General features: G+C 42.2%; 1 protein-coding gene across 1 annotated transcript in view; it reads left to right on the top strand.

Annotated features, from left to right (window-relative positions):
* Positions 1-6,309: 6,309 nt before the first annotated feature.
* The window catches only part of LOC124622246, an 88,361-nt gene continuing 70,678 nt past the window's right edge, over positions 6,310-23,992 (top strand). Inside the window, exons 1-2 of the mRNA XM_047147905.1 lie at positions 6,310-6,443; positions 22,607-22,706. Coding sequence (XP_047003861.1) covers positions 22,623-22,706 — 84 coding nt within the window. The 5' untranslated portion in view covers positions 6,310-6,443; positions 22,607-22,622. The remainder of the gene's footprint in view (positions 6,444-22,606; positions 22,707-23,992) is intronic.

Here is a 23,992-nt window from a genome sequence, read left to right as displayed (position 1 = left end):
GTGAAACTTCCTGGTAGATTAAAACAGTGTGCCGAACCGAGACTCGAACTCGGGACCTTTACCTTTCGCAGGCAAGTGCTCTACAATCTTTTTTTTTTTTTTTTTTTTTTTTTTTTTTTTTTTTTTTTTTTTTTTTTTTTTACTTTCGGTGTAACAGTAACAAACATAAACTGCTTCTAGCATTTTTTTTAAATATATAGGACGGTGACTTTATAAAATAAAATTTTGCTGGGAGACGTAAACCTGTGGACTTTTTTTTACATAATAGTGAAAAAAAAATCCTGCTTCTGTCAGTACAAAACAACAACGGTCTACGTTCCTCTTTCAGGCGCGTAGCTCGCTAATCTCGTCATACCTCGCGTTGGTGTCGGGTACGTCTTCACGTGTGTTTGTGGATCCTCTCCACTGTCCTGGTCCTTTCTTGTTCTGATACTTATAGACAATAATCACATTCTCGTACCCAGGACACCCCAGCTGGGTGGGGGATCAAGCAAGGCACTAAAAAATTTGCGTAATATGTTCGATATCTCGGATGTCTCATAAGCTGTGAGTGATGTTGTAGTAAGCCCCTAAAGTCAAGCACATTCTTACCGCCGTCTCGGAAAAGATAACGCACAGTCAAACCTCGAATCCAAGTCACTGCGTTTGTCTTCGTTCAGGGGTAATATGTCTTATCTGGGAGAAGTAGTATCCGTGGTTCTATTGTTTGCGGCCCCACCCGAAGGAGGAAGGCGATCATTTTTTTTGACCAAACACCTTTACGTCCGCCGACGGTCCGCATATCAGGCGATGCTCCTCTGTTTCTATAACATTGCACTGCGGACACAGTGGCTCGTCCGCCATATGAATTGTATGTAACCTGGAACGAGTCACGTATTTCCCATTTACCACCTGATACCAAAGTGCGCGCGTTCCCGTATCAAGGTGTGGGTGGTGCACTGTACGCCATACCACTGACCACGTAACTGTTGATTGGCGGCGCTCTACGGCATTATTCGGCCGTCGTCGAGTCAAGATGTGATATATATCACGTGCCGTTGCCGTCCTGGTAGTCGGTAGTTCCATATGTACCTAACTGTGTTCCACAAAGAAGGTTCGCATATGGGCAAGCGATGGTGAGATGTGAGCCACCGCTACCGGAGCCGAACGAGAAGGTGGAGCGAGTTCGTCCATCAAGCTGCCCGTCAGACGTGTCTGGTGTCGTGTCCACATCTTTATCATTGTGGTTACATAAATAGCCACTGCTCGGTCGCGTACGTGGACTAGTCCAAGACCTCCACGACTACGAGGAAGGGTGAGGGTTTCGTATCCTACCTTAAAAAGCAGACCTGTGCTCACAAAATATCCTAGTGCCGCCAGGATTCGGCGGGCCAACACCACCGGCATAGGAAGAACTTGTGCCAGGTGGGGGATGCGAGAGGCTAGATAAGTGTTGGCAAAGGTGACCAGTTGTATCATATCCAGTGCCCTTAACCTCTGACTTCGGACACTCGCACGAATTGTTTGCAGAAGATGTCTGTAACTCAGTGCCGCCAAGCATCGAACGTCTGTAGTGAAGATAATTCCTAGGCATTTCATCTTGTTGATCGGCTGTAATGGTGCTACACTTCCTGTCGGGAGTCCTCTCCCGATGTTCATTGCTCCCGACTTTGCCATGTTCAGGTGACTTCCCGTAGCCATACAATACAAATTAATCCAATGCAAGGCCGCTCTTGCCTCGTCGCTTGACCGCGCCAAAAACACTAGGTCATCTGCGTATGTTCGGCATATAAACTTGTTGTGCCTTATCGTCATTCCTTGGAGTCGATTCCGGAGCCCGCAAAGCAGCGGCTCGACAGCCATGGCATACAATATCGTTGACAGCGGGCACCCTTGTCTGACCGATCGTGAGATGGTGGTGGGCCCCACCAAGCGTCCATTGATGAGCACTTTAGATGCGGCTCCGTGGAGTAGTCTCATGACGACGGTGACAAAACTTTCCGGAAACTTCATTTTCGTCATCACGTCCGTGAGATAAGCATGACTCAGCCTGTCAAATGCGCGATCGAAGTCTATCGATACCAATACACCCCGGAGACGACATGTTGATGCCAGTGCGATAACATCGCGGTAGTCGCTGAGTGCCGTTTGTATATTGCTAGCTCCTCCTAGCTGGGTTTGGTCGAGTGAAATCACTTGGCGTATTACGCGTTTAAAGCGTGCTGCAAGTATCCTGACGTAGATCTTGTAGTCGCAATTAAGAAGGGTCAGTGGCCGGTAGGCCTGTATCCCTGTGCCGCCAGATGGTTCGTGGATGGGGATGATCATTCCTTCCACGAAGAAGGGTGGAAGAGCCACGTTGGGAGACATCAATTCGCAGTACATGGCAGTCCATCGTGGAATTATGAGATCTTTAAATGTACGATAGAACTCTAACGGAAACCCGTCGGGCCCCGGCGATTTGTGCGACGCTCCCTTATCAATCGCTTCCATTACGTCGTCAACTGTGATTTCACCTGTTAACTCCAGGTTGGCCGATTCGTCGAGACACGCGGAGAGCGTTCGTCGGACCTCATGAAAGGCTGCCTGATCGTGTTCCGCTTCTTCATAGAAATGACCGTAGTGTTCAACGAAAACGTTGGCAATATCTTTTTGCGTTGTCATGCGGCTACCATCTGGCAGTACGACCGTCTGTATTAAGGTTCTGCGGCTACGTTGTGTTTCTCTGATAACGTGATACATCGACTGGGATTCTCCACGGACTCGTTCAAAGGCCCTTGCACGGATTGCGACACCCTCCAGACGGCGGCGCGTTATGGAAATTATTTGGGCCTGTGCTCGTTTTATACCGGCACGACGCTCCTGTGAATGTGCTTGTACTAAAGTTCGCGGAGCATCGTGAAATAAAATTCCGTCGTGTATCGCCTCCACATCATCTGCTCTCTTCCGTATGCAATTAACGCTCGGCGCAATGCAGGCTTAACGCATTCCAGCCACCACTGCAACGTCGTCGGATATGTCGGGAGGCGTCGTTCACACACATGCCAAGTGTCTTCGACTAAGCGTCTGCACTCAGGTTCCCTAAGGTGTGCTGTATTCAGTTCCCAAACACTGCGACTCCTCCACACTTGTTGACGACTCAGGGAGACCGTGCATATATATGCTATGTGATCTGAAAAGGCGACAGCCCACAATTCCGCATCGAGGATCGCAGGTTCGGGACGACGTGTTACGTAAATGCGATCGAGACGACTTGCAGAGTGACTCGTGACGTAGGTGTTTCCACGTCTGTCGCCATGTATCTTCTTCCATGTATCAATGAGATTCATGTCCTGTATGAGTTGCCGCAGCTCCGGGCATGAAGTATAACGTGGGTGTTGATCTTTTGGTGCGGGCACGCAGTTGAAGTCGCCTCCAAATAAGGCATGTTCATAACGACCTAAGAATAGTGTTGCAATCTCCTCTGCGTAAAATCGGGATCGGTCGCGCCGTCTGTCTGACCCCGACGGTGCGTAAATGTTAACGACCCGTAGTAGGTGTAATGTACGTATCGTACTCATAGAGGTCGGGGAAGCTCTCAGCACATACTTCCTGCAGCAGAACGATGTCGACGTCTGACGCATGCAACATGTCTCGTAATAATTGCAATTTGACAGGCGTTCTGATCGTATTAATATTAATAGAGGCTGTTCGATATGCCTGCCGCTGTTCCTCAGTGCGTAAAGCGCACATGAACGCTTATGTTAATTTGTGTGCTGCTGCCCGGTGACATGCTGTCTGTGCGTCAGTCTGCATCTTCTGCGAGGTTAACATCCGGTGGACGCAGCACTCGCCATTGCGGGTGCGTCGTCGGTGTGTGGGTCAGTATCGGATTCGTCGGCCCAGTTCCTGTGCTGGAGGTCCAGCTCCCGTCGTGTCTCTCCGGCCGGGCTGACCGAAGGCGGTGGCGTTGCTGCGGTGGGTGGAGGGACTCCCGTCGGCTTTCCGTCCGGTGTGTCTGTATTCAAACCCTGTTTAGCATGATTCGCGTCGTACTGCTGTGTGGGAAGTAGAACCTCCCGTTGCGCATCCGGATGCACTGTATCGACGTTACACCCAAGTCCATCTGACGTGGACTGCAGTAAGCAGGTATCCGACGGCGCTAGCCGTCGTTTCTTGTGGCGCTTCGGCGATCGTTGTTTGCGCGTGTGCGCCTCCGTATCCGAGTGCGGAAGTGACTCCCGGTGCTCAGGGACGAAAGCAGCTGTCGGCATGACAGCAGGATCAATTTCCATATCTCCTACCGATCCTTTCCATCGGTTAAGTGCGTCGTCGGCGCCGGAGCGGCAGACGTGTGCGTCGTTTCGTCACTGGAGGCGGTCTCTGCTGCAGTCGGTTGCCGTAAACTGTCAGGATTCTGTAGCTGGTCATTCTTCGGGATGGGATCCGTTCGAAATGCGTCCGCATACGTTAGTGGCAGCGGCGTTAACGTGGACGGAGGTACGGGTTCGCCGTTTGGAACTTGCACTGTCCTCCGCTGCATACATTCGGAACGGACGTGGCTCTCTTTCCCGCAGCCTGAGCATGTTTTGGGTTGTCCATCGTAGATGACAATAGCTCTGCATCCGCCGATGAACAAGTACGAGGGTACATGTTGTGTCAGTTCTATTCTGATTTGACGCACCCCATTGAGAACGGGGTAAGTCGTGAAGTTGGACCATTTTTCCTCAACGTGGCTGAGCACTCTTCCAAATGGGCGTAAGGCGTCAACGACCAAGTCAGACGGAACCTCGAAGGGAAGTTCGAAAATACGTATGTTTCGTAAGCCCAGTCCTGCATGATCAATAGTTACTTCTCCAACATGTCCATCAGAGTGACGAAATTTGAGTCCATGTTTAGTATCTCGGATGATTCTGTCACATACTGCATCGTTAATCAGCTTGACGTAAACACTGCTGCTCACTATGGAGAGGTGGATTCCGATAAGTTCGTTGTAGTCAAATTTAACTTCGTCTCGTAGGAACCTTTCTATTTCGTAGGCTTTCGGTCTCGCATATTCATTCGAAAAACTAATCTTGAGAGTCGACTTTCGGTATGCATGTGCCATTCTATATCGAGTCGTCTAAACGCACGAGTACGCCGAAGAGGTAAACAACTGCGCGAGCGCGAACTTCTCCGGCAGGGACGTAAACAGACGTCCGTGCAGTAGCACCGCCGAAGGCAGACTCTCCATCTGAGCTATCCAAGCAAGACTCACGCCCCGTCCTCACAGCTGTACTTCCGCCAGTACCTAGTCTCCTACCGTCCAAACTTTACAGAAGCTCTCCGCTACAGAGTGAAAATCTCATTCTGGAAACATCCCGTAGGCTGCAGCTAAGACATATCTCCGCATTATCCTTTCTTTCAGGAGTGCTAGTCCTGCATGGTTTGCAGGAGAGCTTCTGTAAAGTTTGGAAGGTAGGAGACTAGGCACTGGCGAAAGTAAAGCTGTGAGGACGGGGCGTGAGTCGTGCTTTGGTAGCTCAGTGGTAGAGCAGTTGCCCTCGATAGGCAAAGGTCCCGAGTTCAAGTCTCGGTTCAGCAGGAAGTTCCATATCAGCGCACAGTCCGCTGCTGAGTGAAAATCTCATTCTGTAAACATCCGCTAGGCTGTCCCTAAGCCATATCTCCGCAATCTTTCAAGAGTGCTAGTCCTGCATGGTTCGCAGGAGAGCTTCTGTAAAGTTTGGAAGGTAGGAGACTAGGCACTGGCAGAAGTAAAGCTGTGAGGACGAGGCGTGAGTCGTGCTTCGGTAGCTCAGTGGTAGAGCAGTTGCCCTCGATAGGTAAAGGTCCCGAGTTCGAGTCTCGGGTCGACACACAGTTTTAATCTGGCAGGAAGTTTCATGAACCGATTTTGTTAAAGATATATGGATGTAAATGTGTATTTTCATTGATTTTAAGGGTTCCAAGATGCTGTTGGAAATCGGGTGTGGAAACAGTGTGCGTTTAAAGTTGTAGGCACGTTCTGGTGCTTCACCGCGGAGTATCAGGACTGAACATCGGCGCGAAACACCGGGATGGCTAGTACCAAGTTGTGTGGCGAATACAAGATTCGTCGATTTAAAGAAATCACCTGAAGCAATGTGTAACGATGTCACAACTTTTATTTGATTATTCCAAGGTAGACGGTACAGTAAAATGTTTCACCACAAGTAACAACCTCGCAGCACTAAACCATTCTGAAGTTACCCGGCAGGAAGCTATAGGAGCCACGGCTGTTTTCTAGGAAGAAATCCCTGTAGACCCAGATGCAGCTGCAGGAAAACTGTCAGCGTCTCGGGGAGTTGGACGCAAATGCTGCCGGCTGCAGCGACCGCCAGGCGCCGCACCGCAGCTGGAGGCTGGGCTCGTGACTCACAGCGACCCAGCTGAGGAGCAGCGAAGTAGCCTCAGGCAGTCGCAGACCGGCCTCCATCACAGCTACAGTAGCGACGCGGACCCAGGTAACGCTCATCTTCTTTACTAACGTCTCACCCCACAACGAGATATTCTCTGTGAAATCCAGCAACATTGTTGGTAGGTCGTCAGATAGGATCAGTTGTCTTTGAAGCTACAAGAGCAACGTGCAAGTGCACGCGTGTATGTATTCGTCCCGCTTTCTACCACACCTCTGTGTTTGTCGTCAACCATATAGTCTCATATGAAACGGTTGTTAGGATCTGAACACGAGAGCGAAGAGACGTTCAATATCGTCCCATGTCAAAAATTTTATTTCGCGATATTTTGATCTGCCGTACGCTGAAGTCTATATATATAAAGCGAAGGACAGGTTGTGTGGGGATTGAACCTATAAACTGACTCCTTGCACATCAATCCCATAACTAAATCGTTCAAATTATGTGTGAAACATGTAAGTAAGTACCTTACATCTCAATTTAAACTCACAGATCTCGTATATCTATACTGATGGCAATTTTTTAAACTGTTTTCAGCTATTCAGTGTCACCGAAAGTAAATTTTCGAGCATTTTTAGCTGTCGTGGGTTTGATATATTACGTTTCACTGGTTATTTTTGTTTACGTCATCGGCATTCAAGGAATGTAAACATAACTTTCTTCTAATGATACCAAACAAGAACAAGTAGCCTTTGTGCGCTCTTTAAACGTTTTTATGGCTCCGTGACTCAATCGGTTACAACGCAACCCTTATAGGATCACATGTTGTCGGTCTGTCCGACTGTTAAGCCCCTATTTCTCAAGAACGGCTACACGTATCAACTTGAAATTTATGTTACGTACTGACGTCTACGGTGCCTTGATGCCTCAGAAATTTTACTTTCCCCGTTAATGCACCCAGACTTCACGACCATTTATGTCACATATTTTGATACTCATAAACTCATTCATAAAAACCTGTAGTGGAGTTATGCACGTTCTTAAGTTTTTAGGTAACCCTAAAAGGTCAAGTTCTACTGGCACTTGTCAGCTTTTGTTTTGTTTCTGTCGTTTTTCGTCTCTTCCATCAGCCAATCCGAAAATTATGCCGATCAACAATATTTTCCCGTCATCAAAACTGTGAAGCACCACATTTTTTCAATCAATTGTGGTTTACTTACACTCTCTGCACTATCGAGTCCTGTATAATGTACTTCTTCGTGACCTAATAATGCAATTCACTTACGTGCAAGATTTCGAATTATATTTATCCCTGTGAGTGTTTAGTGGAATATAGGGTAATTGTTATATGAGAACTACATTGACGGAAAAAAATCGCAACACCAAAAAACAAAAGTAATTGTTATATGAGAACTACACTGACGGTAAAAATCGCAACACCAAAAAATAATTGACCTATAGCGATGAAAAAATGTTCAAATGTGTGTGAAATCTTATGGGACTTAACTGCTACGGTCATCAGTCTCTAAGCTTACACACTACTTAAGCTAAATTATCCTAAGGACAAACAGACACACCCATGCCCGAGGGAGGACTCGAACCTCCGCCGGGATCAGCCGCACAGTCCATGACTGCAGCGCTGAGACCGCTCGGCTAACCCCGCGCGGCTATAGTGATGAAATTACTTTACGTAACGTATTTAAGAGATTAACATTCCAAGGTCACAGGTAAATGTAAGCGGGTGAGAAGCCATTTGCAAAAGTAAAATACTGGTACGTTAATAACCAGCGTAACCGCCAGAATGTTGAATCCAAGAACGCAAATGTGCATGCATTGTGTTGTACAGGTGCGGATGTCAGATTAACATTCCAAGGTCACAGGTAAATGTAAGCGGGTGAGAAGCCATTTGCAAAAGTAAAATACTGGTACGTTAATAACCAGCGTAACCGCCAGAATGTTGAATCCAAGAACGCAAATGTGCATGCATTGTGTTGTACAGGTGCGGATGTCAGATGCCTGGTGAACTTGGTCGGTCAGTAAAGGGACGGTTAATTCTGTTTGCCGATGACTCCGGAGTTTTCGTCCGATGATGTCCCGTATGTCCTCTATTGGAGACAGATCTGCTGATATAGTGTCCGCAGCTCGTGGTCGTGCGGTAGCGTTCTCGCTTGCCACGCCCGGGTTCCCGGGTTCGATTCCCGGCGGGGTCAGGGATGACTGGGTGTGGTGTGACGTCCTTAGGTTAGTTAGGTTCAAGTAGTTCTAAGTTCTAGGGGACTGATGACCATAGATGTTAAGTCCCATAGTGCTCAGAGCCATTTTTTTTGCTGATCTAGTAGACCCAGGCAACATGTCGACACTTTGTAGACAGTGTTGGGTTACAACAGCGGCTTGTAACCCAAAAAATACCCTCTGAAGTGCTGTTCATGAATGGCAGCACAACAGGTAGAATCACCAGACTGACGTACAAACTTGCAGTCAGTGTCCTGCTGTTATAAGGAATAGCACCTCAGCCCATAACTCCAGGTGTTGGTTCAATGTGTCTAACACGCAGTCAGGTTGATTGCTGGCACCCAGCTGGCCTTCTTACAACCAACACACCCATCACTGGCACCGAGGCGGAACCAGCTTTCATCGGAAAACACAACAGACCTCCACCCCGCCCTCCAAAGAGCTCTCGCTTGACTCCATTGAAGTCACAAATGGCGGTGGTTTGGGGTCAGTGGAATGCACGCTACAAGGCGTCTGGCTCGGAGCTATCCTTGAACTAACCGATTTCTGACAGTTCGCTGGGCCACTGTGCTGCCAACTGTTTCTAAAACTGCAGCTGCAGGTGCGGTACGATGCGACAGATCCATACACCCAACACAATGGTTTTCGCTCTTGGTGGTGCCACGTGGCCGTCTGGAATCCAGTCTGCTTGCGACTGTACATTCTCGTGACCTTCGCGCCTAGCAATCATGCACAGTGGCTACATTCCTGTCAAGTCTTTCTGCAGTATCGCATAAGAAAACATCCAGCTTCTCGTAGCCCTATTAATCGACTTCGTTCAAACTTAGTGAGATGTTGATAATGGCGTGCCGGCCGCAGTGACTGAGCCGTTCTAGGCGCTTCAGTCTGTAACTGTGCGGCCGATACGGTCGCAGGTTCGAATCCTGCCTCGGGCATGGATGTGTGTGATGTCCTTATGTTAGTTAGGTTTAAGAAGTTCTAAGTCCTAGGGGACTGATCACTTCAGATGTTAAGTCCCATAGTGCTCAGAGTCATTTGATTTGATAATGGCGTCTTCGTCACCGTAAGGTATTCTTGACTAATAAGAACTCACCACGTACAACTTCAAAGGTTACTAACGCTAACAACCGCTACAGCGTGCATTTAAAGCAAACCTGATCTGCATTGTAACGGTCTTTTAAATTAAGAAATCTTTTGAATATTTAGTAAAATTATTCTGCTTTGTATGAAATACACTGAATGATGACGAGTGCATAAAAATATTTATTTTGCCTTACCTCTAAAGCAGCAACAGTGGAACGCGATATATTTTGGTCTCTAACGAAAAAAATAAAATAAAATGATAGCTACAGGCTCAGCAGTTGCAATGCTGGCCCTAATACTCTGAAATGTATATGAAACTCTTTTGGCTGATAAATGAAAATTTTTAAGGTAAAATCCAACTTCTTTTGAAAACATGTGACCTGGACAGGGAGGCGGTAGTGATTGTGGTGAATTACTAACACTGAGATTTTTAGCAAAGTTATATTGCAAGTTATGTTTGTCTTTCCAAAACATCTAACAACTGAAGTTACATTAGTCAGAGAAATGCATCATATTTACTAAATGATTCACGGACAATAAGATTTGTACAGCAAGTATCACGTAACCTCACTAAACCAGCATAAATGCAAATCAGCAAATTAGATCTAGCTCTGCTAACAAATCTTGGAAACCTTATAAAAGTGAAATATCTAATTAGCCTTTTTACTCAAAAATTACAAATTATCAGTCAAGTCATCTATACTAACGCGCTGCAAAACGAAAATCATAATTCTTTAACATATTTACCTTGCTTGTGAGAAGACTTCTGCTTACATGTTCTCGTAATTCCTACATTAATCTAACACCTGGTGGCTTCACAAAGCACACTACAAAAACTGCCTACACCATCCTCTTCCAATCACAGACAGCTACCACCAACTGTGCGCCAAGTGCTCTTTACGCCAACACTACAATCTCAGACCAGAAACTGTATCTTTGGCTCTGCGGTCGTGCACAGTCAGCGATCTATTTTATGAACCCTATCAGAGACATACATCGTTTATAACATACTAGTTTTATTTTAATTTACATTAATATTATTGTCGTAGTTGGGTGCCACAAGTACAAGTGTCCTCCAGTAGACTCCTGTCACAACCCTCCAGCGGTCTTTAACAAATTTGGCACATATTTGTAAGTACCCTGTACAACAAATGTGTGGTAAATTTATCCCACTACTGATAAGTAGAAATCTTGAGTTGTGTAAGACCATTACAGTGTAGTCCTGAGGATCATTATAAAGTAACAATGATTGTACAAAAAATGTAACTGTATAACATAATTAAACGTGAAAGAATTGGTGGTGCTTAGGTGCAGTAGTATTAATTATAATCTGGTTATATTATGAGTAAATTGTCTCGTAAGCAAGGTTGTTGACAAGTACATCACATAAAGCAATGTCGGCATACAATCCTGACCGTGAAGATGATGGTATAGGATTGGGCAAGGGAAAACAAGAGTCATGGCTGAAACCTACGAGTATGTTGAAGTGAATGCATCATAAATTCCGTGTCCTTTGTATTGTGCAGGTTCAACAAATGAGTAGTGACCAACGTGGATTGCGTTCAGAGGACGAAGAGAACCGAATTCCGTATTATTTGCTTCAGTTATGTACAGAAATACAATAGGTACTCGGCAACAAATTATTAGAAAACATAGTTGTCGATTATCATATGACAGTAATGTGGTGATTTGCATCATCACTGTTCTTCATAGTGCAAATTCCTCTGAGAAAAAACATATACAGTCAGTTATACCAGTAATAAATTGCTTCAGTACCATGAACAGAGGTAGGACACCGGATAATGGAAGGTATGAAAAGGTAACAAAGGTAACGTAGGGAAAAATGGTCATTTCTACCTATCTCAACATCGAGTAATCTATCTGATGAGAGAAAGTTCAGTATCCTAATTAAATTGTAGACTGGATGACACAACAGCACATTACATCAGAGTGAATAGGCAAAATTGGAGGTGAACTCAGAATAAGCCAACATCAATAAGTGTGGCATCGGGCTGCCGATTATGCACTAGTATAACCTAATATGACAGAGAACATCACTGGTACATAACATTATACTGTGGCTCTAAGTGGCCTTGTGCATGCAATAACGTGACATAATTTCTTAAGAAAACCTAATATCAGATCAAGACTGGAATGGCTCCAAGTGACATTGTAATTGGTATACATGCAAATTTTAATATTTCAAATAATTGTACAGAAACTATCAATCAGATGCTCGAAGTTGCCTTCCTACAAACTTAAATGTTGATCTTAGTAGCTGTAAAATGTGACAGAAATCATCTTTGTGGCTCAAAGTCGTCTAGTTTTAACATGAAATAAATGCTGACCTTAATAGCTAAAATGTTTGAGGCTCCAAGTGGCCTGGTTTTACATGAGATAAACATCAAAGCTGAGAAAGTATCAAAAACTATCATTTACCTATAACAGTACATGGCTCTCATAAACCTATCCATAATTCATAAGGGGAATATGTAGCTCGATATGGTTTTTCCAAGAACGAAGTGCATAAATAGCAGTATTATACAAGAGTATGGCTTTTTGCGAGTACATATTGGACAAATAGCATCACAAAATACATATTAACATCTTACAAAATCATTATAGATGAATCATCAATATGATCCTCATTACAGTAGTGCAGCTCAGTGCATGAACGCTCATTAGACATCAACATAATGGCTCTTTCGGATACAATGAGACTTCAATACATTGGTTCAGCAAAATATACGAAATGGATGAGTATATGCAATGGACATGAGTTACAGGGTACATTGATTTCTTAAATTTACGTAGGTTAAAGTAAGTAAACTATTGACATCATCAAGTACAACAGATATATAGCAAATTACAGCACAAGACTGGACATAAATGACACATGGCAAAATTATAAAATGCAAAGAGTGACTAACCTAACAAAAAATGTAATAATAATTCATCAATCAATGGCATACATTTTGGTAGTAATAATATCTTGTATAGGATGTGCAATAATGGCAAAGAGGAGAAGCAAAGCTACATAAAAAGTAGCACATTAAAGTAGCACATTACATGATGTCAGCAAAGACAAAATAGCATCAGAAATAAACGAATATAGGATATATAAATGCTGTGTACAAAAAGGACACCAATTCTAATTATGAAAAATAATGCTTGAGCTACAGTTTGTAGCAGTCAGTCCACCAAAGGGATGTAATCCACTTGACACATTTCAAAATAAGTGGTGTCGTTTTCAATTGTTGCTTTCGCGTACATGGGTATGAAAACAGATAAATGCGCAAGGTGTAAACTTACGGTAACAGAACCGACCTGCGAGATTCTCCGTGCCAGGTACGTCGCCAGCTAATAAAATGCTGTATAACCAAGGAAAAGTGAAAACAAGGTACTTATAGAATTTGTGCAAGCATGGGAAATGTGTCAGTTAAAAGGTCTGGTGTGCTTTATAGTTATGTGGACTAGCATGTAGAACTAAAATAAGCATAAACTGAGATTTACTGGTATTGCAAATAACGACTTCTACAGGACAAATGCCAAATATCATCGTTCCTCAAAAGTACCAAAATATTTTATATACCAGGCTGAAAGGCGGAAAATAAATAGCTGTGGCATGTGACCATCAAAATTCTATCCAGCAACGTGAAATGAACCAAAGCAAAAGTTATTAAGGTGCTTGACTATGCTGACGTGATGATTGCCTCGCGATTTTCTTGTCCGTGAAGTTTCAGTATGAATCACATTGGGATTGGGAAGGTTACGTATCTTAAAAGGTACAGAATACAAAAGCTCAAATTTAGTGTAACGACGTGTTCCTCTATTGGATAGGTAGTGAGTGCGTACCAACACTTTTTGTCCTATGCGAAATTCCTGGAGGTTACATGTTTTTGTTGCGGCGCTGTGGTGCATGCTTTATATTGTTAACTGCAATGTCCATAATTTCATAGTGACATAATCTTTTTGTAGTACGAAAAGAAAGAATTTCACGAATTTTGTTAAGTGAATCCGTATTTTTCGACACAGGATACGGAAAAGCATGGTGGAGTCATTTAGTATGGAATTGATGTCGTCCTTACTTGCGAGAAGACTTCTGCTTACATGTTCTCGTAATGCCTGCATTAATATGACACTTGGTGGCTTCACAAAGCACACCACAAAAACTGCGTACACCATCCTCTATCACTCACAGACAGGTGCCTACAACTGTGCTCCAACACTACAACATCAGACCAGGAACAATATCTTTGGCTCTGCTGTCGTATACAGCCAGCGATCCGCTTCCAAAAGCCTGTTAGAAACATACATCGTTTGTAACATACTAGTTTCATTTTAATTTACATTAATATTACTGTGGTATTCGGGTGTCACATACAAGTGTGCCCCAGTAGACTCCTTTCAGCCTCATCGCACAACTCCTTCTTGGTGTTTTGTTCATCAGTGTATGTCGATAACAGTAAATCTGTGGGTGGGACTGAAGGCGAAATTATATGAACAGATTTTGTGTTCATTTATGTCAAAATTTGTCACAAATTACACTAATGGGTTTTACAAAGTCTGAGTACTATTACGTATGAGAACTGGAGCCGAATCGCTTGGGTTTTCCAACGGATCACATCAGTGGTGGCACCCGAGGTCAAAGGTTATCAGCAGTGCCCGCTCTTGCGCGCCGACCGCACAAACAGACCGCGTGTTTGACCTCCACTCACGTCATTTACTGTACAAGACCCAATTGTTGTCGCAAAGTGATAATACTCTGATTTTTCAGTAATTTTCAGACTTTGTTCATCGTAGAAAGTTTCCTACAAGTGTCCCAGTGATTTCTGTTAAGAGCATATGGGACGATATTTACATCACGTGTTTCTTACACAAGCTGTAGAGAGGGAAGAGCTCACTGAAAGCATTTTGCGTATACACTCGATTGTAGATAAATCGAAACTCGATAAGTCGAATTTCTCGATAAATCAAGTAGTTATACTGCACCTCGAAAAAATGCCCACAAATTACATACTTCTAACTCAATGGCTATCTAATACTCGATAATTCCAATCGCTTCGTCAGTTCTTTCGGTAATTTTTTAGTTATTTAACTACTCATGAAATTACTCTGTTTATTCATTGGTGAATAAAAAACTAGAGTTCATAAATCAGCTGTAAAAATGACTTCAAATAACTACGCCTGGTTGACTGTCACAGAAAGATAGCAAGTTGTTGGTTAAGTAAATAAAAGGATGTAGTGGCTGTTATCGTGATTCCGTCGTCCACGTAGTTGAAACAGGAAGACAGGATTGCAGAAAAGAAAAGTGTCGCATGGAGGGAGATAGCCAGCCAGGCATGCTGAGTTTTCGTTTCTTGAAGAATTCTTCGCCACTACTGAGGGATGGATTACTAGATTATTTAGAAAACCGTTTTAAACTGTTCAGTGCCGATGAAAGGTGATTTCGTTTTCGAGTGTCTTCGCTACCAAACATGGAATTACAAAGAAGAAGACTCTCGTGGGGGAGAAAATGACCACGAAAGACTAACGTGAAAATGGACGATTCTCAGAAACTAAAATAACATTGATAGCGAAGACTAGTGGCCACAGATGTTTCAAGGGTATCGGATCAATTCTAACAAAAATTCCTGGATGACAAAAGCATAATTCAATGAGTGCCTGAAACAATTTGCTAGACAGTTGCTATTGGATACCGATAATTTCATTTTTTTACTTTCGAGGACCCTCTCGAAATTCCAGCCGCTTGACCAAGGAATAAATTCAAAATTTAAAACTCTGAACCGAGAAGCAGTGCGATGGTTGTGTTGGACAGCACCGAGAATGCCGGAGGCAATCTTTTATGCATTAGAAAAACAAATTGCTGACAGAAATGGAGCATATGACAAAAACTAATCACAATAGCTGTATTAAGCTGCCGTAATAGTAATCCACTGTAAGATATTGGTTGATTTGCGGTAATGGACCAAAAGGCGAAGTCATCAATCCCATCGGATTAGGAAAGAACGCGAAATGAAGTCGGCCGTGTCCTGTCAAGCGAACCATCCCGGAATTCACCTGAAACGATTTAGGGAAATTGCGAAAAACCTATATCAAGAATGCCGGACGCTGGTTTGAACCGTCGTCCTCCTGAATGAGAGTCCAGTGTGCTAACCACTGCTTCATCTCGCTAGGCCACAATAAGATTTGACAACGGTGAAGGAAACAGAAGGTGCGACCCGGCTCGCTCTTCGTGGGGTTGTTGCAAGTTTCCCGTACACAATTAACAGTTATTCTGATACAGGTGTAGTGCAAAGCATTTTGAACCTAACAAATTTCGGTCCGGACTGACAATGATACTCGTACCTATACAGTATACTGCTAATTCGGCAGGCTAGAGCCGTTCTGGAAATTGTCCCTTGAAAATCCCTTAAGTTCCATTTGAAACATGGTATACAACATTTACCGATCCTCATCCTGCACACGCGATTGTAAATCTTGAACACTTCAGCTACGTAAATCCGAACGAAACTTCCTTACTTTATTTTCCTCTGAATGCTTCTTCTCATCGCACAATCATTTCTTACCTCCAGGTTAATTTTTAATTTTTACCAGTTTCCAACACCACTGTTATCTTCTAAAGATTCTTCCTTCGTCCCCTCGCGAAGCTACGTACTTGCTCACTCTCACCCAAATTACTCTTTGCTTTCCACTTACTTAAAAATCACTCGGGGTCTCGAATCGAGAAACTCGGATTGTCAGTACGACAAGGTTCACCGAATGCCCACCTCTCAAGGAACTTGGCCCCGACAGATCTGATACCTACCCCGTCATCGTGGTTCTTTATTTGGGTCATGCACAACCTCACTCGACATTATCATCTTTTCACAAGTAATGTATAAATGAAATCCCACTGATTGCCTCCGACTGAACATAAAAACAATTAAGAATTTGGAAATAAGTCCTGTCTTGGCACGCTTCAAATCTGAGAATAAAATCAACTGAAGCTGAATGTATTCCAGTAATCTACGATATGTTCACAAAATGATGGCAGAATCAGTAATAATGATCGAGGCAGCGTCAAAGCAGGTTGCGTGAAGTGGTGGGACGTCAACAGAGTGTTCTGCAACAAGATTCTTCAGAGTAAATTATCCGTTCTGTTGATAATGGTGGGCTCCATTTAAAGCTCAGAGCAATTGACTCATGAATATCGACTTTTCTGACAGAAAATTGCAATGTTTATTTGTTTTTACTTTTTTCTTAATCGAATAAGAAAGATGTGCTGAATAAAAAGAAAAATATGTGGTCTACAATAAGCTAAGTTACCAGTGAAATGAAAAAAACCTTCGGTTCAAGGTTTTTATCACGTAAATGGCAATTCAATAGCATTTCCTTGTGTTAGTTTCAGTATTATTTGTTTTTAAGAACTAAATGAACTATACACAAATCAGTTGAACCATGTGTTGATTCGTTTCTCCTCAAAACCATTGTTTAGATTAGTGGCTCCCAACCTGGAGAGAAGTACCTCCTGAGGGGCACAATGAAATTTTATGATTTTGTCTCAGTCATTAAACTAAATTAATTTTAAAAGATCATTACTATTATCATAATTTTACAAGACTCTAATATTTACTACATAATTTATCAGTAATTACTTTTTGTTAAATACTAGCATTAAGGAGTGACACGATGCGGTATAGGTTACAGCTTGTAAACTGAATATATGAACAACATCTATGTCACACAGTCCACACATCACACATGTACTTTGTGCTGTAAGACATATACATCACACATGCTAAATATATCATAAACGTTCTCTTCAGAGTTGTAAATAATTTCTATTGTCTATCATAAATGGCTTCATCACTTATTTTGAAACAGACAAACGATCTAATTGACAGTACAGGACAACGGTAACTACATAATGGCTACTATAGTGCTCCACACAGGATTATTATTATTGTGTTATCATTATTATTATTTGTCGTTATTACTGGCAGTGGTCAAACACAAAGCACTGACAGCCTGAAATCTTCCAGTCTCTGTTATTCAGAAGTAAAATCGTCAGAAATAAGCTGTACCAATCGTCTCACTGACTCATCAGCTCTTGGTTTAATGAAACACCTACAAAAACAAAATGTATCATTTTAAAAGTAAAAATCTTTTCATTGTACAATTTAGTTAAGTTCAAATGTTAATTATAGTAGTGTGGAGAGTGTAGAGGGGTACTAGCTAATGCTTGATTGCACCCAGGGGTAATGAACTCACAAAGGTTCGGACCCTACTGGTTTATATTAAACACATAACAAAGAAAATTAACATATTTTATCAAAAACCCGCAAATGTTATACACTTATTACAAAAGTCTATCTAAATACATCCGACTTCATAGTTTCTTTTGATCTAGCTCTTGATGCAATACGCTGATTAAGAACTTTCTTCTAAGAATTTTGTAACTGTATCTCGCTAGATGACGTCATATCACCGATGTAAACATTGTGTGCTAAATTTCAATAGCATTTGCAGACCCCCACCCTTAATTTTCAGTACGAACTTGTCACATCTTTCCCTACATTGGCGATGTTTATTTAAAATAACGCCTTTTCTTCACTACCTACACGTGTCTATTAAATACGTTAAATAAAATCAAGCGATGACTGGGAAAACTTGCTGAAGGAGTTTCATGTAATGCCATACATACTTACACCGCATTGTCTACGAATTGCAGTATTGATATCCCGGTTTCCATAATATACACAGAAGAAAGTGGACTGAATGAAACATTTTACTGTTAAAGGAGCTACATAGGGGGAAAATAATAATAATAATAATATTAATACAATAATAGTCCATCTGCAAAGAAAAGCAGGAAAGTATGTATGGTAAAGAACACATTTGGTAGAAAGAACTAATTTACTCAACATAAGGTACAAACGGTCTTAATGGGAACATTTAGGAGAAATCGTTGCTTAAGAAAAGGAAATAATAGACCAGAAATAGCAACATATTTTACGCAGTAGACGCTATACAAATTGATGATAAAGGCAAAATTCTCTCTACCTCTTTGTCTCTCTCCTTGCGTTTGTCTGATTACCTGTGTGTTTAACAACTCACTATATCTACTTTTAAATCCATGTGTACGTCATGTCATTAAACGATAGTTACGTCGTTTTGCAAACGGAAATACTGAACGTGTTACCGGCACCTGTTGTATGAATGAGATGCAGATATATGCCAGTAATTCAGGATTCTGTATTCAAAACGAGGGAGCTGTTCGCCTCCCCATTATGCTATCGATAGATTTTCAGAGTGATAAATTATATTGGAATATCGCTCATAGTGACAGACTTTTGGAGGAATACTCTCTCGTTAAACTGTTGATTCAACGCACTGTTTAATCGCGCCATTACACAAAGTGGTGGGAATAAATTGAACGAAAGCTTTTCCAGTCTTTATCCGGAAGATATGTTTTAGAAATATACTTAATGACGGACCCCCCACTTACCGCTCTCAAAGAGACTGCATTATTAAGATGGTCTGCAAGTGTAGCGTGTCCCACTAAGTCAATTGGGCACCGTTGCAGCAGTCCAGCGCTAATTAAAGTGGATCGACAGAAACATCGCTACCGAGAGAGGTGGAGAGAGTGGAATCGCAATCGCGAGAATGGCGGCTCACATGTGTGCCCAACCTATCAGATTTAGATTTTCCGTTGATTTTCGTAAATTATTCCAGGCAAAGTCAGGGATCGATCTTTTCAAAGGGCGCGACCAATTTCCTTCCCCATTCTTGAATTATTCTGAGCTTGTACTCTGTCTATAATGACCTCGTTGTCGAAAGGGCGTTAAATCTTAACCTTCCTTCCTTTCTTCTAGAAACGTCGCTGCTCTTCTTACATGTTCTACTTACTTGTTCAACAAGGGCCTTACAAATTGTACTGTCATGTGACAAATGGAGCAAAAATCTAGAACGAAATTTTCAAGTCCAACTTATGATACAATTGGCCTGAAGTCGCTGAGAGTTTCTATGTATCTTTATTATTTAGTTCACACCAAACTTTAAAGTGATTTCACAAAGTAATTTATACTTCCTCCAAACATGGGGTGTAGGGTTGTGTTTTACATTAGGTCAGTTTGAATCATTCGATATATTTATGTACCTGTATACCACGAACAGTATGCCCTCGGCTTAAACACCGTTCCTCGGATCAAGGTGTTACAAATAAATAGGGTGAAGCATTAGAGACGATATCGCTTAAATACTGTACGGGAACCAAAGAGTCGTAATTGATTTTTCTGTGAGTAAAGGCTCTTGAACGAGTAACGCGTGTGAGGAATGTGATTGTTACTGTTTATCATTCGTAATAAACAGCCCTCCCATTGAACTAATGTCCGAGGTGCTCTTTTGAAAAACAATGCACGTCTTCACTGGTGTGACCAGTCTGATAACGTTTACAGTTCATGGCTGGTTGCCGGAACATTGCTAATTACAGGATACAGCGACGGACAGTCAAATAAATTTACAGAGAAATGTTTGGAAACAGCTTTCCCTCTAATTCGAAGAACTTTATCTCCATGGATAAAAACTTGCGAGAAAGTGTAACTTCCAGGTAGTAGAGGGTGGGTCGACAACGGTTCTCGGCAAAGGCTCGTTGCAACTATAGAATTTGAAGATAAGATGTTGGATCAGGTAACAGAAGACTCGTCAGCACAACAGCCGTGAACATGCCAGTGAAACGCACGCTAGGCAGTTATCGCTTTGAGCAGCTGCTAAGAACTGAAGCTGTTGGTATAAGCTACGAGTCGTTTGTGTCAATGAAAGCAATTTCCTTACCTCAGGCTGCTCACTTTATCATTGCCACCATTCGTACAATTTTGAACCTAAAGATTTGGGATGCCCTACATTAACCGTTCCATTTCTTGCAGGGTATCGAGCTTTTAATTTCCACAAAATTATGTTTGATAGCACCATTAATTAATACGAACGTTTTAGGCTGCTGCTGAAAGTTGCTTTTATCAGCATAATAGTGTGCCCCGTCACTCCAAAAAGCTACAACCCTGTATTAATAAACAGTAGACAGACGCTAAGAGGTGCATTTAATGCTTCAGATGTTCTTAACAATCTCCTCCCCCCCCCCTCTCTGTAACACACACACGCACGCACACACACACACACACACACACACACACACACACACACGCACAAAGTTGAATACGACGATCAGAACCTTCATACAAACATGTGAAATTTTCAGTACAGTCCTTCTATAGAATGTTGTTCAATTCGTGCATCACAGTGGCTTGAATGTCAGTTGCCCGACAGTCAAAGTGTACAGGGTAAACCTCGCACACACTTTTCCACAAAACATGTCTTGAACACTCGATTTTGCTCCATTGTGATCTGTGACAGAGTAAAGTTGACACACTGCGATCGCAAGCCCACTACTTAATACTGCCCGCCGACAACTGACTGGTCGAATGCATATTTTATTTTGTTTAGAATTGTTAGTTCAGGCTTTCAATGTAGTTAGTGCGTTGACGTCGCTTTTACGCAAAAAATAAAATCAGTTCCGAACTCTCTGGCAGTTCGGTGCATACTACTGGAAACAGTCGCCGAAACGTTTGTTTGTTTTAAACGAGAACGTCTTCATACGCACTGTAGAATTTTATTTAAAGCGGTCCCAGGAGCATGCGCACATGGACATTTTTCAGTGGAGAACACTGTTGCTAAACAATAGTCACATCTGGAAAGAATTGAAGCAAGAGGAGATGTGGAATTTCATCCTCATGCTCATGACAAGAGTTCTAAACCCTTACAGCCATGTTAGTGATGGCATTATCATATCATAGTTAGGAATTCGTAACATTTTATTCCTGACGCATTATCACCGTCAGTACTTAAGGAGAAATAATTATTTAACTTAACCATAGATTCTTGGGACTTAGCTGAATTAACTGAAATGCAGCCCACAGCACCTTCCATTGTCAGTTATTACTTTTTTTTCTCGTTTTAAAGAGTAAAAATTGTACTGTCCAGACACGTTACGTTTTTATTGACGAAGCGTCATCACTGGGGACGTATCACTCTTTTTCACATATTTTAAAGCTAACAGTCTTTTCCTCAACGCCAGTAGAGGTTTTTATCTAACAAGCTGGACCTGATTGTCACCCTGTGCGGATAATTTTTACGAACCTGCTTAATCTCCTGCTGTATTTGCATTATTTGCACTCCACTTTATTTCCGCAGCACTTCACGGAAGCTACTTTCATAGAAATTTTTTAAGCACTTACTGCTGGCAACGAAGGAAAGTAGACACTTCAAAACATCTGAAAACGAGTAATAAATGCCAAGCGCTTCTGAGGATGCTATGTCAGTAAAAGATAAGAGCGCCTTCCTTAAAGCTCCCTTAAATTGCAGTATTCAACAGGAGAAAAAAATACTATGAAAGACACCTATTCAAAAAAGCAGAGTATCATCCATTCTCTTCTCTTCTCGCATCATGGGTGTCAGTTCTAGTGATCTTCATGATGTTTCTTATTTGTCCCACCTAGGTGTAAATTTTGTACCAGGATGTTCTTGAAATATGTAACTCGACTGGCCTGAAGCCATATCATGAGAAGAAGTCTTTCGTCGACTCACGTACAAAAACGTCTGCTTTTTGGACGCTATTGATTTAATAGAAAGATATCTGAACGTTTCTGACATATCTTCTTATCTAAAATATAATTATCATATAAATTACAATCACTTGAAAGCAATTCTGCCTTATTTTGTGATAAATTGTAGTCAGACACTGCCACATAGTTTGCATGCAGCAATGGAACAAAGAAAATTTACACCAATGAACGGAAGAAAACTGCTTCGCAGCTCACAATGAAAGTAGCAATCACTAACCGCCTAATCTCTTATTATTGTATCTGTACTCGATGCAATTCATACGTCTTCTGATTACAAACTCTGGTCATATTTTTCAGGTTGGTCTCGGCAGTTATGGGGAAGCTACCTATGCTGAAGCAATGCTGCTGTGGTTGTTCTCTCAAGAGGGGCAGCATTATCATTGGAGCTCTGGGAATAGTAAGTAGCGCGAATACAGGCTATATATCTAATCCAAGAAAAAGGGAACTAAATATACAGAAAACATTTCACTCCGTTCTAAAAATAAATTATTGTACATCTCACAATTAAAGGAACTGAAATATTTTCCAGCCAGAAAGAAAAAATTGTTATTACATGTCCGTTAAACTTTGGGCGCATGATACTGCCCCTTACAAATGATTTGCTATAACTAACCAAGTGGTAAACTCCTGTCCTGGTGACAGGACTGAGTCGTTTTTATTCGAAGCAGGAAGTGGGCACACTGAATAGTAGGAGTAGAGCGCTAATTAAAGATGAACTGACTTGCTGTTCAGCTTGGCTGTGAGTTACAATATACAATATACTTTTTTCACACACACATCTGAATGAACGGTGATTTCGCTTGCTCTAAATTGTCATGTCAAATACGAAATACTAAGCATAAAGGATGGAATTCATGTAGCACATATGAAAAACACTGGTAGACTCCTAGCTCCACTCAACATAAACTGAGGCCTAATAGTCACTGACTGATAGCCTGTGTCATCAGTTAGTATATGCAGAATTTTGGTCTGATTGTCACAGTTTACCGCAGGACTAACGAAGAGATTCATTAGAAGTGTAATACCTGAAAATTTACTTTCCTTTCACTAGAAGGATTGTAAGTTTCCTAACCAAGAGAAAGTAGCGTTAGCATAAAATGCATCAATAGAACTTAGCTTTTTTCCTGTTATGCTGTTTGTCATTAGTTTTCAGTAGTTTTTTAAGAGTGTTACTGATTCAGAGCTACCTATGTCTACTATGTAATTTCAAAACATTGGGCGACAATGGAAGATAAAATGTTTTTAGATTCCTTGACCTGCTGATGATTCCATTTTGTGTACAATACATCGACTATGAAATAGATGGCTCCTTCCAGAAGAATTCCTGCGTATGCTCGCTGCCTGGTTTCTAGCTGCTGTCCAGATTAAGTGCGAGCACACAAGGCTACAGATCACAGCACCTGAAGGAGACGCCAACGAGAGAGTCAGTAAATTGGGTACAGAAGGCAATCGTATTTCCAATCTTCAGATGCCTTTTTTTTTCTAACTGGCCTCCGAGTCAAGATAAGTTGTTCTATTCAGATGCATTTCATGTGCGAGAAATGGAACGTAATCGGGAAACTTTTGGAACGTCCGAAATAAAACAGCTGGGCGAACGTTTAACATCGCTGTTTCTCCGCCATCATAACGTTTACTGTATCTGTACATGCCATTCATCGTCTCAGCTTCGAAAAAACGTTACGC

This window comes from Schistocerca americana, chromosome 1 (assembly GCF_021461395.2).
Source record: "Schistocerca americana isolate TAMUIC-IGC-003095 chromosome 1, iqSchAmer2.1, whole genome shotgun sequence".
Taxonomy (NCBI): Eukaryota; Metazoa; Arthropoda; class Insecta; order Orthoptera; family Acrididae; genus Schistocerca; species Schistocerca americana.
Note: the sequence above shows the minus strand (reverse complement) of the source record. Positions and strands in the feature narration are given on the sequence as shown.